This window comes from Ylistrum balloti, unplaced genomic scaffold, assembly GCF_031769215.1.
Source record: "Ylistrum balloti isolate Yb309-2 unplaced genomic scaffold, AGI_CSIRO_Ybal_v1 Utg369830, whole genome shotgun sequence".
Taxonomy (NCBI): Eukaryota; Metazoa; Mollusca; class Bivalvia; order Pectinida; family Pectinidae; genus Ylistrum; species Ylistrum balloti.
Window position 1 is genome coordinate 1,745,074 of NW_026781993.1, and position 19,870 is coordinate 1,764,943.

General features: G+C 36.7%; 1 protein-coding gene across 1 annotated transcript in view; it reads left to right on the plus strand.

Annotated features, from left to right (window-relative positions):
* LOC132545139 (uncharacterized) overlaps positions 1-19,870 on the plus strand; it is a gene marked incomplete at its 5' end in the record, with an annotated part of 30,827 nt that overhangs the window by 3,392 nt on the left and 7,565 nt on the right. Inside the window, 16 exons of the mRNA XM_060208813.1 lie at positions 1,556-1,673; positions 2,815-2,880; positions 3,632-3,697; positions 4,167-4,348; positions 6,763-6,839; positions 7,766-7,839; positions 8,151-8,308; positions 9,663-9,870; positions 10,919-11,040; positions 12,136-12,247; positions 13,874-13,921; positions 14,356-14,463; positions 15,231-15,275; positions 16,103-17,092; positions 18,086-18,208; positions 19,168-19,285. Of these exons, the coding sequence (XP_060064796.1) occupies positions 1,556-1,673; positions 2,815-2,880; positions 3,632-3,697; positions 4,167-4,348; positions 6,763-6,839; positions 7,766-7,839; positions 8,151-8,308; positions 9,663-9,870; positions 10,919-11,040; positions 12,136-12,247; positions 13,874-13,921; positions 14,356-14,463; positions 15,231-15,275; positions 16,103-17,092; positions 18,086-18,208; positions 19,168-19,285 (2,615 nt within the window). The remainder of the gene's footprint in view (positions 1-1,555; positions 1,674-2,814; positions 2,881-3,631; positions 3,698-4,166; positions 4,349-6,762; positions 6,840-7,765; positions 7,840-8,150; positions 8,309-9,662; positions 9,871-10,918; positions 11,041-12,135; positions 12,248-13,873; positions 13,922-14,355; positions 14,464-15,230; positions 15,276-16,102; positions 17,093-18,085; positions 18,209-19,167; positions 19,286-19,870) is intronic.

A 19,870-nucleotide genomic window follows, 5' to 3' on the forward strand; every position in this document is an offset into this window, starting at 1 on the left:
AGATTTCTACTCCTGAACTACTAAAATTTAGGAACAGTTCCACTAAACAGTTAAGATTTCTACCTCTGAAATACTAATACCGAGGGACTATTCTACAACATTATCACAGGTTTCTGCCCCTGATCAACTTAATTTGTGGAACAGTTCCATATATCACAATAACACATAATCATTCTGATGTTGAGGATTACAGTCAAACTTCTATGAATCAAACTTTGATAATTAGAGTTTCAAATAATTTACCCTTCCCTGGATTTTATATTCATACATATTACTTATAACTTAGCCTTATGAATCAAAGTTTCATTAATCAAAGTTTTCGATGTATCAAATAGTTTTTAAGGACTGTTACCTATGATAATATAGTCATTGACATGTCATGACTCAAACAAAAAATTTACCTATTCTGTACAGGTATTGTACCCCACGATGGAATTATACACATTTCATCAAAGGCGCTAACTGACAAATGGATTTCGATAGTGTGATATCATTTACTGTGTGTTTTGAGGTTAATTAATGACTGGACATAGATTGATGGTTTGATTGCATACTTACAAACCATGACATTTAATCAACACTGATAATGGAACATTATGTGGTATTAATATAAACTTTATTTGTTTTACAACAATTGCGAAACAAGTTATTTAAACTTATACTAATCACTCTTGTTGGCCCGGATGTAAGCGCGCGAGGGGCCTTATTGTGGGAGGAAACCGGAGTACCCGGGGAAAACCCACGCGGTCGGACAGGTGACCCCTTACCTTTTCACGTCCGTTCCGGGAATCGAACCCCGGTCGGCTAGGTGAAAGGCGAGTGCGTTAACACTGCGCCACCCGACCACCCATTATGTGGTATTCAGCACTGCCATTGTGATAATATCATAAGATGAAGTCAAATTTCAGGATTTGTAAAATACACAATGATTTCACTCCTACTTAAAGTGTCAGTTTCATTTTTAAGCATTGAAACATGAGAAACAAGGCGATTCATCCATTCTCCTATTGATTCAGACTAGCTGTCATCAAAACATTTGCAAACACAAGTGTAACATTTGCAACCTAAGATGTATAATGTCATATAGTAATTTTGTATCTAGACAGAATTCATAATGTTACATTATTTTAATTCATTAGTGCCTGTTATGTTAATGAATCACTGTTTAGATAATGACAGTAAAATGTGACAGAAACTTTTTTTGTTTAAAATTGATCTGTAAAGTACATATACTCAATATGAAGGTAATTGAAAGCATGTGTTGTCGATTTCTTGTCATTCCAATTAAAAGTTGTATTTTTGTTTCATGGATGAAAACATTTAATCTTTTTAATGAAAATAAATGTATAAGGTATTTCATCATGTGTAATCAACAATGTTCATGACCATGAAAACATTGATATGACCCACCACTAATGATTCAATCTCAGTGTATCAATTGTATCAAAGATTTTTGCGTGTTCCTTTAACTTCGAAAGATAGAAGTTGTACTGTATGTTATTTGTATGTTGATAGTTACTTGTATGATGATTGTCACTTGTGTGATGACTTACAGAGATATAGTGCGGAATGCTGTCCATGCCAGTGAGCATGACTCTGTGATATTCTGCGGAAGTGGAACTACAGCTGCTGTCCATAAACTGATTCATGCTTTGAACCTAACGAAGCCTCCGGTAATCTCACCTTGTTTATCAAACTGGTCAGAAAACATATAGATGATGAGGATGATGACGAGAAAAGATGTTTATGCTGCATTTAGAAATATATTGATAATCATGTGTATTTTGGAGAATAAATACTAAAGTAGCAGGATTATGGTGATATGACCTGAAACTAAGTCAGGTTTTAATGAGGTCGATGAAGATGTTGAAAGATATTTTTGATAATTTAAAAAATTTCACTCACCGAGTGTGTAAGGTAAGCGCATGATATAGTAAAATTTTGGTAATCAAGGAAAAATTCATCAAGAACTGGTTATAGGTCAGAAAATTGGTTTCAAGAAAATAATGCAAAAAGAAATATGAGAATGTTGTATGGTGATAATAATAAGATGACATTTTATGAATACCGTATAGGGTCATAATGAAATAGGATTGTAGACTGCATGACGATGACAGCGACAACAATGATGATGATATGATGATGATGATTATGATCAAACTTCCCAATTACAGTTGCTCCCATTCAGAATTAATTTTCATGTTATATTCAAAGTTTGTCCAACAGATGGTCCTTACTGTAATTATTGTTAAAGAAAAATTGAAATAATTGAACATTTTTTATGGAATTGCAAGAGAGTTAAGATTTACTACAAAATTAAGAAACCTTCCTTAACTCTTTATTTATTCCATCTAATTTTAATAACAAAAAAAATCTGTTCTTTTTGGTGTAGCTAATCAAAAGAAGACAATATGATAAACTTCATAATATAACAGTATACATAGATTTTGGAACACTTTATTCAGGTTGGTAATGTCAATAGAAAAAAGTTCTTATAATATAACCAGTAGAAAATTAGAGCGACTTTTGGATGACTACACGTTCACCTTCATCAGACAAATGATCAGTGTAGAGCGTACTAGCACTGACGTACATAGTGTATGAGAAAGTATTGAATTTACCAACTTTTTCGCTGTAGTAAAATCCTATGTACACCAAGGTCAAAAATAGTGTGATGAGATGGTAAACAGATTATAGACAAAATATATGCCAGATGGTAACAACATACTGTAGTCAATTTGGCTACGCTTTCTTTAACACTTGGTCATAGATGTGAAAGTAACATTTCACACAACTACTTCATCTCTGTTTTAGGTTGTATTTGTCAGTCCATATGAGCACCATTCCACACTACTACCATGGAAGGAAGTCGGAGCTAAGGTAAGACTTTAATCAGATGTTTCTGATTATTTCAAAATTCTAAAGAAACTCCAGACTGAGAACAGTGTGCATATGTAACATTACCCTTTTTGTTTACATGTCTTCTTTATTATGGAACCCAAGGTTATGGTAATGGAGCAGTAGCATTCTAGGATAAAGGACTTTTGTATCCAAGGAAACGTTCTGTCAGGTTTTGGTTTTACTGGCTTTGTGTAATTGCCTTAAAAAACATACCCAATGGTTAAAGGGCAAAGCAAGTGAAAATCAAAATGCAGCAAAAGCTTCCCCATATACAGTGTCAAGTTTGTTCAAATGAATGACCTTGACATACTTTGAAGATCATAGAGATCAAATCAATAATACCTTCTTCTGTATAAGAGAGAGGCCTAGGGTCATGATATTGGGCATCTAGCATACTGGGATAAATGGCTTCCACATTTGTTCAATTGAATTACCTTGATTCACAAACAAGGTCACAGAGGTCAAATGCATCACAATTTTCCAAATAACCATTAATCCCAGGATGTTTCTTCAAGGACATCTATGAGTTATCTGTTGAAACTTCCACCATACACAAACTGTATCATCACGGGGAACAATAGAACACATCATACAGTATATGAAGTATCTTTCATAGTCGTATAGCAACTCTGCTAGTATTCTGTAATTAAAAGTGATGTTTATTTTGCAAAAGGCTAGAGGGAGACAAGCAGGATGCATTTCTGTCTAATGTGTTTTGGTGTCATTCCAGGTGCTGAGGATTAAAGAGGACCAGTATGGCTGTTTGTGTTTGGCTGACCTTGAAGCCAAGTTACAGGTAAAAAGTTGACAGTGGTAATGTATTTCTCACTGGTTGTGTAGTAGATGTCACACTTTCTCATTAAGGAAGCTGTTCTAGTTCAGTAGATGTCACACTTTCACTTTAAGGAAGCTGTTGTAGTTCAGTAGATGTTACACTTTCTCATTAAGGTCAGGTGTGTAGCTCAGTAGATGTTACACTTTCTCATTAAGGTCAGCTGTGTAGCTCAGTAGATGTTATACTTTCTCCCTTAAGGCAGCTTGGTTTGGATTCCCCTGCAAGATATTAAAAGATCTAGGATCACAAATCCCTTGGGTACTAAATAATATGTTTCATTGGAAAGTTTGAACTTAACTTTAGTGAAGTGATTTGAAGATAAATACCATGTCATAGAAGAGTTTGCCCATTTCAGGTCCTAGTTATATATGGTTATGTCCAATTGTTGTGTCATTTCACCATGGATTGTACAATATCTGTTTCTACATAGCAATGGAAGACCAGCGACCGACAGCTGATTGGATGTTTGAGTGCGGCCTCAAACATCACAGGCATGCTGGTTGATGTTGATGCTGTAACCGTTTGTCTGCATCGTCACGGAGCTCTGGCCTTCTGGGACTACGCTACAGCAGCTCCTTATTTAAAGATTGACATGAACCCAGTTAGCACAAAGTAAGTTTTTAACTGACATGAACTCAGTCCTGTAGTGATGTGCTACTACACTTACAGACAGCTCATTCCTTACTGTACCTCTAATGATATGTTACTACCCTTACAGACAGCTCACTCCTTACTGTTCCTGTAGTGATGTGTTACTACCCTTACAGACAGCTCATTCCTTGCTGTACCTGTAGTGATATGTTACTAACATTACAGACAGCTCATTCCTTACTGTACCTGTAGTGATATGTTACTAACCTTACAGACAGCTCACTCCTTACTGTTCCTGTAGTGATGTGTTACTACCCTTACAGACAGCTCATTCCTTGCTGTACCTGTAGTAATATGTTACTAACATTACAGACAGCTCATTCCTTACTGTACCTGTAGTGATATGTTACTACCCTTACAGACAGCTCACTCCTTACTGTTCCTGTAGTGATATGTTACTACCCTTACAGACAGCTCATTCCTTACTGTACCTCTAATGATATGTTACTACCCTTACAGACAGCTCACTCCTTACTGTTCCTGTAGTGATGTGTTACTACCCTTACAGACAGCTCATTCCTTACTGTTCCTGTAGTGATATGTTACTAACCTTACAGACAGCTCATTCCTTACTGTACCTCTAATGATATGTTACTACCCTTACAGACAGCTCATTCCTTACTGTACCTCTAATGATATGTTACTACCCTTACAGACAGCTCATTCCTTACTGTACCTCTAATGATATGTTACTACCCTTACAGACAGCTCACTCCTTACTGTTCCTGTAGTGATGTGTTACTACCCTTACAGACAGCTCATTCCTTACTATTCCTGTAGTGATATGTTACTAACCGTACAGACAGCTCATTCCTTACTGTTCCTGTAGTGATATGTTACTAACCTTACAGACAGCTCATTCCTTACTGTACCTGTAGTGATATGTTACTGACATTACAGACAGCTCACTCCTTACTGTTCCTGTAGTGATGTGTTACTACCCTTACAGACAGCTCATTCCTTACTGTATCTGTAGTGATATGTTACTACCCTTACAGACAGCTCATTCCTTACTATTCCTGTAGTGATATGTTACTAACCTTACAGACAGCTCATTCCTTACTGTTCCTGTAGTGATATGTTACTAACCTTACAGACAGCTCATTCCTTACTACCCTTACAGACAGCATTCTTACTGTTCCTGTAGTGATATGTTACTACTTACAGACAGCTCATTCCTTACTACCTGTAGTGATATGTTACTAACCTTACAGACAGCTCATTCCCTTGCTGTACCTTACAGACAGCTCATTCCTTACTGTACCTGATGATGTTACTAACTTACTTACTCTAATGATATGACAGCTCATTCCTTACTGTTCCTGTAGTGATATGTTTACATTACAGACAGCTCATTCCTTACTGTTCCTGTAGTGATATGTTACTAACCTTTCTTACTGTTCCTACAGACAGCTCACTCCTTACTGTTCCTGTAGTGATGTGTTACTACCCTTACAGACAGCTCATTCCTTACTGTTCCTGTAGTGATATGTTAGTGATAACTTACAGACAGCTCATTCCTTACGTTACAGACAGCTCACTCCTTACTGTTCCTGTAGTGATGTGTTACTACCCTTTCAGACAGCTCATTCCTTACTGTTTCTGTAGTGATATGTTACTACCCTTACAGACAGCTCATTCCTTACTGTACCTCTAGTGATATGTTACTAACCTTACAGACAGCTCATTCCTTACCGTACCTGTAGTGATATGTTACTACCCTTACAGACAGCTCATTCCTTACTGTTCCTGAAGTGATATGTTACTACCCTTACAGACATCTCATTCCTTACTGTTCCTGTCGTGATATGTTACTACCCTTACAGACAGCTCATTCCTTACTGTTCCTGTAGTGATATGTTACTAACGTTACAGACAGCTCATTCCTTACTGTTCCTGTAGTGATATGTTTCTAACCTTACAGACAGCTCATTCCTTGCTGTACCTGTAGTAATATGTTACTAACATTACAGACAGCTCATTCCTTACTGTACCTGTAGTGATATGTTACTACCCTTACAGACAGCTCACTCCTTACTGTTCCTGTAGTGATGTGTTACTACCCTTACAGACAGCTCATTCCTTGCTGTACCTGTAGTAATATGTTACTAACATTACAGACAGCTCCATTCCTTATGATATGTTACTACCCTGTAGTGATATGTTACTACCCTTACAGACAGCTCATTCCTTACTGTTCCTGAAGTGATATGTTACTAACCTTACAGACAGCTCATTCCTTACTGTTCCTGTAGTGATATGTTACTAACCTTACAGACAGCTCATTCCTTACTATTCCTGTAGTGATATGTTACTAACGTTACAGACAGCTCACTCCTTACTGTTCCTGTAGTGATGTGTTTGCTATTTGACAGTGAGGACCAGCCTTACATTTATAAGGATGCCGTTTTCATCTCACCGCACAAGTTTGTTGGAGGAGTTTCCACTCCAGGTTTGTCTTATTTTCCTCAAATTTTCCCAAATATTTAGCCTGCCACTATCATAATATATAGTGGGCCAATTACCCCTGTGGTTCATTGTCTTTTGTCCATCTATACACCAACTACCCCTGTTATTTCTTAAAGTACTGGATGTTCCCATAGATGTGCTCATTCATTTTCATATCTGCCCAAGAAAATAAAATGGCTGACCAGAGACAAGTTTTTGGATTTTGACAGTAGTTATCATTATTTCTCTGAAAATCTTGTCAGATCTTTGTTTGATTTCATACGTACAATTCTTCATTATCAAATGATTAAACAGAAAAGAAGACAGAATGGAAAAGCAGAGAGAAAATCAGCCTTGCATAGAAACAATAATGATGATTGGTAGACACCAAGATCCCTCTGGGATCACTTATTAGGTAGTTAAACGTGTTTGATTTTCACATTATATTGATCTGTTTGTTTACAGATTTGTTACTTCCTACTCTCAACAGATTTCCCATATGAAACAGATAAAGAGTTGTTGCGAGTTACTTCAGGATTGTGATATAAACATCCCACATTATTATGTTGATTTGGATTTTTTTGTTTATTTCACAATTATGTTGATTCCTACAATCAACACATTTCCTATATGGGATAAAAAGTTGTCATATAAACAAAAAATATTGACTTTATATTCCATTACTATCCACATTTAAAAAGACATGTTCTCTACATGAAGTAATACCATTAACTTCTACACCCCATTCACAATGGTGGTCATCAATCAAGATGTCAAAGGTCATGCACACTTGACCTCATTAAAACAATTTGGCACAAGATACCTCATGGTAATCTTCACTGATATAGTTGATAGTCATGTTAGCAAAGTAATGGTGAGTATTGAGATCTTGTTCCACTTTCATAAAGTGTCTAATTTTAATGTTGAAAGGTGTTTTGGTGGCTAAAAAGAACCTCTTCCGTAATATCGTACCAGAGAAGTGTGGTGGAGGATCTGTGTTTTATGTAAGTATACCTTTTAACAATGTCTATGTCAGTTTAAGCAGTCAGATCCTAATGCTAAATCACATGTTGACATTGTCAGCTGTAGCAGTTGAGTTCCAATACTAAATCACAGGTTTATATTGTCAGTTTTAGCAGTCAGGTCCTAAATCACATGTTGACATTTTCAGCTATAGCAGTTAGGCCTTAATGCTAAATCACATGTTGTCATTGTCAACTGTAGCAGTCAAGTTGCAATGCTATCTAAATCACAATTTTTCATTGTCAGCTGTAGCAGTCAAGTTCTAATGAAGCTATATATTTACATTTGACAGGTTAGAAGAGATGGACATCGATACCTACAGGAGCCAGAGCTAAAAGAAGAGGGTGGCACACCCGCTATTGTCGAATCTATTAGGGCAGGACTCGTGTTTCAGCTGAAGGAAGCTGTCACTGCTGAGGAAATCATGGCTAAGGAACATGATCTTTACAAGTAAATGCTCATGGCTTAAACAATTTCTTTTGGCAAGTCATGATTATCCTTATTTTGACTCTGTGGCGTCTTGTTGCAGTCATTTGTTACATCAGTGGAAATTTGTGGCAGATGTGTCACATCTATGGTATTCTGGGGCAGTCCTGTCACATCTGTATACCGGTATTCTGAGGCTGTCTGTCACATGAGTGCATTTTGAGGCAGTCCTGTTACATTTAATGCAATTCTGAGGCAGTTCTGTCACATCAGCAGAACTCTTAGGCAGTTCTGTCACATCAGCAGAACTCTGAGGCAGTCCAGTCACATCAGTAGAACTCTGAGGCAGTCCTGTCACATCAGTAGAACTCTGAGGCAGTTCTGTCACATCAGTAGAACTCTGAGGCAGTTCTGTCCCATCAGTAGAACTCTGAGGCAGTCCTGTCACATCAATAGAACTCTGAGGCAGTCCTGTCACTTCAGTAGCATTCTGAGCTGTCACATCAGTAGAATTTTGAGCTGTCACGTCAGTAGTACTCTTGAGGCAGTCCTGTCACATCAGTAGAAGTCTGAGGCAGTCCTGTCACATCAGTAGAACTCTGAGCTGTCACATCAGTAGAACTCTTAGGCAGTCCTGTCACATCAGTAGAACTCTGAGGCAGTCCTGTCACATCATTAGCATTCTGAGGCAGTTCTGTATCATCAGTAGCATTTTGAGGCAGTAATGTCACATCAGTGGCATTCTGAGATGTCACACCAGTAGAACTTTGAGCTGTCACATCAGTAGCATTCTGAGACAGTCCTGTCACATCAGTAGAACTCTGAGGCAGTCCTGTCACATCAGTAGAACTCTGAGGCAGTTCTGTATCATCAGTAGCATTCTGAGGCAGTAATGTCACATCAGTGGCATTCTGAGATGTCACACCAGTAGAACTCTGAGCTGTCACATCAGTAGCATTCTGAGACAGTCCTGTCACATCAGTAGAACTCTGAGGCAGTCCTGTCACATCAGTAGAACTCTGAGCTGTCACATCAGTAGAACTCTGAGGCAGTCCTGTCACATCAGTAGAACTCTGAGCTGTCACATCAGTAGAACTCTGAGGCAGTCCTGTCACATCAGTAACATTCTGAGGCTGCTAAGGCTATTGTTACATTAACAGAAGCTCTGAAGTTGAGGTATTCCTTGGTGTTATTTGTCATTTACCTTTATTGTTCATTTTCTAACATTATGTAAGATGTCAAGAAAAGACATAGGACGATTGATTTCTTTTCAAGAAAGAAATTACACTACAAATATTTTATGAGTATTTCAAAGAAGGTAGAAATATTAAATAAACATACTGATGCAGAGAACTGATAAGTACATTGGATATTACAGAAAAGCGTGTGAGATGTGGAGCGACTGTGATAATTTGGTGATTCTAGGTAACCCCATCAACAACAACAGACTTCCTATCTTCTCCTTCCTGGTGTATCATCCCGCTGCCGGTCGTTTCCTCCATCATAACTACGTCGCCGCTGTGCTTAATGATCTGTTTGGTATTCAAGCTAGGGGAGGATGTGCATGTGCAGGGCCTTATGCCATGGTAAGTTTGATATATACAGGGCCTAATACCATGGTAAGTTTGATATATACAGGGCCTAATACCATGGTAAGTTTGATATATACAGGGCCTAATACCATGGTAAGTTTTATATGTACAGGGCCTAATACCATGGTAAGTTTTATATGTACAGGGCCTAATACCATGGTAAGTTTTATATGCACAGGGCCTAATACCATGGTAAGTTTGATATATACAGGGCCTAATACCATGGTAAGTTTGATATATACAGAACATTTTGCCATGGTAAGTGTATTCAATTTGAATTTAGCTGAAGTTTTTCATTCAAATTTTATTATTCCTAAATATCCAAGTTTCATTTGAAACATCACTTAAGGAGGGTATTAATTTCTGAAATGAGTATTTGTCAGATGACCATTAAGGTTCATGGGCCTCTTGTTTTAATTTAAGGTATGATGTATGAGCTGTCATCAGATTGTCTTATCTGTTTCATTATTTTGTGGCCAAACATTGTAAACCTTCAGTGACCTAGTTCCACTAACCTGGGTACCCTCCCACTGACTATGATATACTTTCTTGTCTGTTCATTTGTGGACACTTGAGTTTATAGATGAAATCAATGAAGAAAGATGTTACATGATTTCACTTTAAAACTGATATATTTTCATATTTTTTACTGAATATTTTTACTTTACATGTCCAGGTTATAATATTTCATTATGATGTTATTGCAGAATTCCCTTAGAGTGGCCCTAAATCCATTTTTTGATATTGCATTGTGATAGTATTATAAATTTCCCTTTGAGTGGCCTCATATGCTGACTATATTATTTCATTGTGATGGTACTGTAAATGTCCTTTTGAGTGGCCCCATGTTCAGGTTGTGATATTTTTTGGTACTGTAAATTCACCCTTAAATGGCCCAAATATCCATTGGCAGGATTTCAGATTTCTTAACTCTTTCAAAACATTAAACAAATGAAATTTTTCATCCAGATGATGGAATACAATTTAAATTATGCTGATGTTGTTTGTAAAGTCACACACACCCTTGTAATATTTGTGATAGGACTTGATTGGTTTGGATGAGAAGACAGCAACACAGATAGAAGACTTGCTAGCAGAAGACGGTAGACTGGACAGGACTCATCTCCGGCGTTATCGTGAATATTCACCACGCGAAATCATCAGGTATCATGTGATAACTATTACTATATATGTATGTTGATTGTCTTATTTATAATCTGCACACTGTAGGACTTCTAGATATCTACTTAACATCACAAACTATGTGATTCTACTAAACAAGACAAACTTCTAGATATCTACTTAACATCACAAACTATGTGATTCTACTAAACAAGACAAACTTCTAGATATCTACTTAACATCACAAACTATGTGATTCTACTAAACAAGACAAACTTCTAGATATCTACTTAACATCACAAACTATGTGATTCTACTAAACAAGACAAACGTCTAGATATCTACTTAACATCACAAACTATGTGATTCTACTAAACAAGACAAACTTCTAGATATCTACTTAACATCACAAACTATGTGATTTCTACTAAACAAGACAAACTTCTAGATATCTACTTAACATCACAAACTATGTGATTCTACTAAACAAGACAAACTTCTAGATATCTACTTAACATCACAAACTATGTGATTCTACTAAACAAGACAAACTTCTAGATATCTACTTAACATCACAAACTATGTGATTTCTACTAAACAAGACAAACTTCTAGATATCTACTTAACATCACAAACTATGTGATTTCTACTAAACAAGACAAACTTCTAGATATCTACTTAACATCACAAACTATGTGATTTCTACTAAACAAGACAAACTTCTAGATATCTACTTAACATCACAAACTATGTGATTCTACTAAACAAGACAAACTTCTAGATATCTACTTAATATCACAAACTATGTGATTCTACTAAACAAGACAAACTTCTAGATATCTACTTAACATCACAAACTACTAGACTTTTTAAGTAACATTTGTGTTTTATACAGACCAGACTTAGTGAGAATGACATAAGCTTATTTTTGTGTTTTATACAGACCAGACTTAGTGAGAATGACATTAGTTAACTATTTCGTTTTTTTTACAGAGGAGACTAAGTGAGAATGACATAAGCTAGCATTGTGTTTTATACAGACCAAGTTTAGTTAGAATGACATGAGCTAACTTTTGTGTTTTTTGAAAGAGGAGACTTTGTGAGAATGACATAAGCTTATTTTTGTGTTTTTTACAGACCAGGATTTGTGAGAATCAACCTACCATACTTTTTACAAAAGGACACATTTGAATTTGTGATGGAGGCAGTAAAACTGACTGCAGAACATGGCTGGAAGCTGTTGCCTCAAGTAAGTCTGGAAATGTTTAGAAGAGATACACAGTGAAATTGGAAATACTGTTTAATAAACTGAACATGTATGATCTCTAATATTATATTAAACAAGCCTTGATAAGTCAGAATTCAACTCCACCCAGACCTACATAATTTTATCTCTGATATTTTGAAATACCATTTGATCAAAATTAAATCAAAATCACTGTTCAAATGTCAATACACTAGTAAGTTGTGGTGTTACTTTAATTGAAAGTTAGGTTTTAGTCCCAATCAATGATAAATCAATATGTTGCTTTCCATATTTTCCGATTATAAGCCGCACCTATTTTCCTCGTGAGTTTGGCATGTGACTTAAATGCCAGTGAGGCTTATATGTGAATGAAAAAAAATCAGCAAGATGAAGAGAAAAAAGGAAGCATACCAGTTCACCAGTACGAGACGGCACTGAGATTTTTTATGAGTACCTGTCCGTCATGTGTTTGTGACGTAACAGATTGTCTCGAACCGTCATTTGCAATCGTATACTGGATAATTTGAAGATTGAAATAAGAGTAACTATCTCATGGATCTAATTAATCATACCCTTTAATATGAATCACAACAAAATTTTTTGGACTTTCATGGTTACTTCGAAGCCAAAACAGATGTTTACAATAGCCTTTAACATCCTGGGATCGATAGGTCATAGGGTTATTGGTAAATTTCTAGAATGACCGCCATGCTTGTTTACGATATGAATGGCTTCATGTAACTTACATGAGGAAATAATAGTGGACTATAAGAATTTGGTCATCATGCAAGGGCCTTCGTCAATATTTAACAGACTCCAATGGAGAGATTTTTTTAGTAAATTGTACTTAAAGTCAGGCCCTCTATCTGTGCGTAGACAATATGTGAAGGCACCCAAGCCAAATGAATTTGATATTTGCTATTTTATGTTTTTTGAAATACGTCAATAAAATAAAGGATTATCTGTGTATAATTCATTTGTAAACTTTATTAAATGTTTCACTGATAATCTTGATAAGTTGCTCTCTGTTGTCTGTCCTATCAACAAACTTTGGTCAATATAATGGCTACCACTTTGTAAGAAAGGGTGCAGCTTATATTCTGGTTTTGCTAATATGTGGATCAAATAGAAAAAATCAGTAAAAACCAGTTCTGCGGCTTATATACTGATGCAGCTTATAAATGGAATATACAGTAATTTGAAAACTGCATTAAGCCAGTCGTTGACAGTTGGTCCAGATCTACCAGGTGATGTTACTAAACAGTAACAAGTATGGGTGGGCATATTACTAGATATATACGGTAACAAAAATACAACAGAAATCAAATTCTGGTATCACATTATGATAAAGTTTTGAGGAATAAAACTACATTTTCACACATTTTGAGAACTGTTGATAACACAGTAAGTTAGACGGACATCTTATTTGTACAAAACAAAATGTCAGTAAACAACATCCAGTAAAATAGGATGTGGACTTGTCCTAGCAGATTGTGTTTCTCTGATTTAATTTCATTTCCCATCTTAAAATCAGCCAAGCTTGTTTTTGCCTTTAAATGATTTACCAGAGTCAGACCAGTCATGTTTGTTGAGGTAGACAAATTCTTCATTTTTTTTTTTTTTTGACAGTACATGTTCAATCCAGAAACTGGGGAATGGCGACAAAAAAATTTTCAGGTAAGATTTGCAGTGATTAAAATAGAGAATTTTTACTTCTACCAATGGAATAAGAAAAGACAAGATTTTACAATGAGTTTCATGATGATGGAAATGTACACCCTTTCAGTCATTGTGTATGGGAACTACACATGGAAACATGGGTAAGTCACACTCAGAGCTATATACTAAAACTCCACCAGACCTCTCATTCTCAGGAACAAAACAAGTTTTTATCCAATGTAATAACTATATCAACATAATTTTGCTACTGATCTGAAACAGCAGAGTGCAATTAAAAGGGCTACGTTTATTTAGTCACCCAATGCACTTCAAGGAATGAAATTCTACAAAGCCTTTTATTAAAAATTTGGTTTGTTTCAATTAAAAAAATTAAATGACTACATGATTCTGTTTCACATATACCAGTAATTCATTTTTTTTCTTCAAAAAAGGTCTTCAAGGATAGAAAATGGTTGGGCCATATACAGTACAGCTCAGGGGAGATGAAGTACAGAGTACCCCCACCTGTTGTCAAAGGTCCATTACCTACAGACTACCAAGTAAGTAAAATCATACAGGGTACTCCACCTAATATCTAGGCTTCATTACCTACAGAATACCAAGTATAACAAAACAGGTTACTCCACCTAATATCTAGGCTTCATTACTGCCACAGACTACCAAGTAAGTAAAACCATAAAGGTTACCCCAAGTAATATCTAGGCTTCATTACCTACAGACTACCAAGTAAAACAAAACAGGGTACTCCACCTAATATCTAGGCTTCATTACCTACAGACTACCAAGTAAGTAAAATCATACAGGGTACTCCACCTAATATCAGGACTCCATTATCTACAGACTGCCATGTATAACAAGACTTGGTACTCCACCTAATGTCAGTGCTTCATTATCTACAGACTGCCATGTATAACAAGACTTGGTACCTCACCTAATATCTGGACTCCATTATCTACAGACTGCCATGTATAACAAGACTTGGTACCTCACCTAATATCTGGACTCCATTATCTACAGACTGCCATGTATAACAAGACTTGGTACCCCACCTAATATCAGGACTCCATTATCTACAGACTGCCATGTATAACAAGACTTGGTACCCCACCTAATATCAGGACTCCATTATCTACAGACTGCCATGTATAACAAGACTTGGTACCCCACCTAATATCACAGCTTCATTACCTACAGAATGCAAGGTATAAAAGTACAGGGAATAGGTATGGTTTTTTTTGTTCACTGTACAATGAAAAAAATTGCATAGATGTAAGATTATACAGTGGTGTTTTGATTTCCTTTTCAGGATTGCCTTCAGAAAGCCAAGGATCTTTTCAGGCAAGCAGAGAAGGTGAGTTACCCCTATGGTATCTGAGATGATATAGTGATATCAACTATCATAGCAAAAGTCTCTTAGTTAATACAGTTATGAGGTCACACAAGGCACCACAGGTTATGGGTATAGTTTGCTTAAGTACAGTAGATCAGATAATCCTGAAAACTCAGAATCTGGATGGAAATGTTTGGAAACATCGTCCTTGTCAGCACTTTTGTGGCTTCATTTTGAAGGATTTTGCTCAAACTTCACACACCTATTGAGGATTATTATATTCTGGATGACTTAGAATTTATGGGTGGTAGGGTCAAGGTCAGATCACTTTTGATATTTTTAGAAAATCCTTGTCAGCACTCTAGTTGCTTCATTTCTTAAGGGATTTCAATCAAACTTTATATACATGTGAAGGACCATTTCATATTGGACAAATCTGAGTTACAAAGTTGGAGGGTCATAACCACCACCACTATTTTTTGAAAATAAGTGTTCTAGCAGCTTCACTATGATGTCTTGTTTATAAGTGATTTATCAGATTTGTGATGACAACACTTGAATCACACACTGTCCAACCATCAAGTAAATAAACTTATTGTCAAGCTTATCATTTTCTAATTGTCTGAATAATGTAGATATTTCAGCTGCTTTTGGAATTAACATTTTTCAGATTGTTTGAAGGTTCAAATCTTTTAGCTTTCCAATACATCTGAAAATTCAAACACTGCATTACATTTACAAATGATATGGTCAAGGATAAACAGGACCCTTTCTCACTCCTGTCGGTGTTATTGTTGTTATTTAAATTATTTTGTGGATTTTAAAACAGGATTTGATGTTGTTTTCAGACAAAGTACCAGCTGTCTGATCACACACAGATGTTTGATGAGCAGACCCAGACTTACAGGTGGTTCTTACTGCCAAGTGAAGCCGCCCTGTGTCTTAATGGGCACTCAGCAACAGCTAAAGATGATGGCTTTGTATTGCCGTTTTGTCCTCCAACTATTCGTGAACGTGTAGGACTACCATCGTTTGTGGCTGGTGGACAGGAGGAGCAAGTAGAAGTGGGTCCACTCACACAACAAGATGGTGTAGAGAGTTCACTTGAAAACAAAAATTGCCTCCCTACAGAGGCAGCAACTGCAGGGTTTAGCGAGAAAATGATGAAGGCTCTAAACAGTGGATTTCAGATTGACAAGCGTAAATTTGAAGAGGTTACTGGCAGCAAGTCAGAGGAAGAGGTAACATATCAAGAGGGATGTGATAAGTGCGAGGAGGAAGGTATCACTGATCACCTTAAGGAGAGTGTCAACAGACCCCAAGAAACTGGAGCTATCGAGATGTTGTGTAAAGAAACAGTGATATGTTCAGCAGCAAAGCGACGAAAAATGGAAGAAAGTTCAAATGCTGACTTTAACATGCAGGACACACAAAGGTCACAAGGCTTACTAAGGTCATCAGACACACAGAAGACAGAGGACACTAAAGAGACACCAGACACACAGAAGACACAGGATACTCAAAAGACACAGGACACACAAAAGACACCAGACACACAAAAGACACAGGACACACAGAAGACACAGGACACTCAAAAGACACCAGACACACAGAAGACACAGGACACTCAAAAGACACAGGACACACAAAAGACACCAGACACACAGAAGACACAGGACACTCAGGGGTCACAGGACACACAAAAGACACCAGACACACAGAAGTTGCAGGAAAAACAGAAACCAATAGATAGCAAAAATAAATCTCCTAAAGGTTTGAAAGAGAAGAAGAGTGGCTGGTTTTCTCCTCCCAAAGTGATATTTACACCATTCCTCAAGGTTTGTTTCCATCTTTATTCTTACCTTAGTACATTTAGTTTGCTGGTATGGATTACTAAACATTACTGAATCAATAGTCTGAAAAGTTATGACCACACATGTCACAACAACGCACCCAGTGTTATCACAATAGTCACCCCTATTAGTGGTCAATGTTACAACCACACGCCCAGTGTTATCACAATAGTCACCCCTGTTAGTGGTCCATGTCACATCAATATGGTCAGTGTTATCACAATAGTCACCCCTGTTAGTGGTCCATGTCACAACAACACACCCAGTGTTGTCACAATAGTCACCCTTATTAGTGGTCAATGTTACAACCACAGTACCACAGTAATCACTCCTAATAGTGGTCATTATCACATGGCTATTTAAGTGTTATCACAATAGTTACCCCTATGAGTGGTCCATGTTACAACCACAGTACCACAGTTATCACAGTAATCTCTCCTATTAGTGGTCCATGTCACCCCAACATGGCTATATTAATATTAACACAATAGTTACCCCTAAAAATAGTCACACCAACATGCCCAGTGTTATCACAATATTCACCCCTATTGGTGGTCAATGTCACGTCAACACAGCTAGTGTTATCACAATGTTCACCCCTGTTAGTGGAACATGTCGCCCCAACAGGCCCAGTGTTATCACTATTAGTGGTATATGTCACATCAACACAGCAAGTTTTATCACAATAGACATCCCTATTAGTGGTCAATGTCACATCAGAATGGTTGTATTAATATTATCAAAACAGTCATCCCTATTAACACAATATTCACCCCTATTAGTGGTCCATATCACACCAACATTGCTATATTAATATTATGACAATATTCACCCCTGATAGTTATCCATGTCACATCAATGTAACTAATAGTCAACCTACACAATTCACAACATCCAAAATGATAATATAAGAGGTAAGGTTTATGTCTCCATGAGCCCCTACTCACTTGCTTTTATATCTATTTCTCCATATCGCAGGCTGTGACAGAGTTTGATATGATACAGAATGGAGACAAGGTCCTCGTATGTCTGTCGGGTGGTAAGGATTCACTTAGCCTTCTCCACACCATACGTCAATACAAGTTCTACTGCCGAGGAAAGGTAAACTTCAGTTCTACTGTCTGAACAAGAAAAACATCAGTACAAATTTTACTGTAGAGCCAAGGTAAACATCAGTACAAGTTTTACTGTTGAGCCAAGGTAAACATCAGTATAAGTGATACTGTTGAGCCAAGGTAAACATCAGTACAAGTTTTACTGTTGAGCCAAGGTAAACATCAGTACAAATTTTAGTGTTGAGCCAAGGTAAACATCAGTACAAATTTTACTGTTGAGCCAAGGTAAACATCAGTAGGTTTTACTGTTCAGCCAAGATAAACATCAGTACAAGTTTTACTGTTGTAAACATCAGTACAAGGTTTACTGTTGAGCTAAGGTAAACATCAGTACAAGGTTTACTGTTGAGCCAAGGTAAACATCAGTACAAGGTTTACTGTTGAGCCAATGTAAACATCAGTACAAGTTTTACTGTTGAGCCAAGGTAAACATCAGTACAAATTTTACTGTTGAGCCAAGGTTAAACATCAGTACAAATTTTACTGTTGAGCCAATGTAAACATCAGTACAAATTTTACTGTAGAGCCAATGTAAACATCAGTACAAGTTTTACTATTGAACCAAGGTAAAACATCAGTACAAGTTTTACTGTTGAACCAAGATAAACATCAGTACAAGTTTTACTTTTGAACCAAGACAAACATCAGTACATGTTTTACTGTTGAGTCAATGTAAACATCAATACAAGGTTTACTGTAGAACTAAGGTAAACATCAGTACAAGGTTTATTGTTGAGCCAAGGTAAAACATCAGTACAAATTTTACTGTAGAGCCAAGGTAAACATCAGTACAAGTTTTACTGTTGAACCAAGGTAAACATCAGTACAAGGTTTACTGTTGAGCCAATGTAAACATCAGTACAAGTTGTACTGTTGAGCCAAGGTTAAACATCAGTTTAATTTATTGATTTTTTGTCATTCCTATCTATCTGTGCTTCTCTGCAGGGCCTAACATTTGAATTTGGAGCTGTAACCGTTGACCCGCAGACACCATCATATGACCCACGACCTCTGAAGGCCTATCTGGCGAGTCTTGGGGTACCTTACTTCTATGAAACACAATGTAAGTAACATGTCAGAAAAACTCGTTTTTTGCCTGAAACCTGTACAGTCATCTGGGAAAGAAGTGCAAAGATGGGTGAAATTTGGGATTTTGGAGATGCCTTGGCAGATTCTTACTGAGTTGGATGTGAAATATCCTGAGGAAAGACTAATAACATTTTGTATAAATGATGACTTCTTAAGGTTATAGGGGTTAGAGTAGGATTGAGTTTGTAGAAATGATATCGGATTTTGAAGATGTAAGTTTATTATCGCTATTTCTCAAGAAGTATTGGATAAATATTTCTCATTTTTGATATGTGGTTTACCTTTTAATTTGGGATTGATTAGGAAAATAGAATTGCAAACAGGTGACCGTCTTTTATTGTGACAATGAAATGTTTTTAATGCTCTTTCTTGAGAAGTATTGAATGGATCTCTCTCAAATTTCATATGTATATTTCCCTTGGTCCCTAGGTGTGCCATTTTGATTTTGGGACTGATCAGAAAAACAGAATGGCTTATGATGGCCATCTTGGATTTATTCAACGAAGTTTGTTATTGCTATTGCTATGAATGGCCTACAAGTGGCCATCTTGGAATTTGA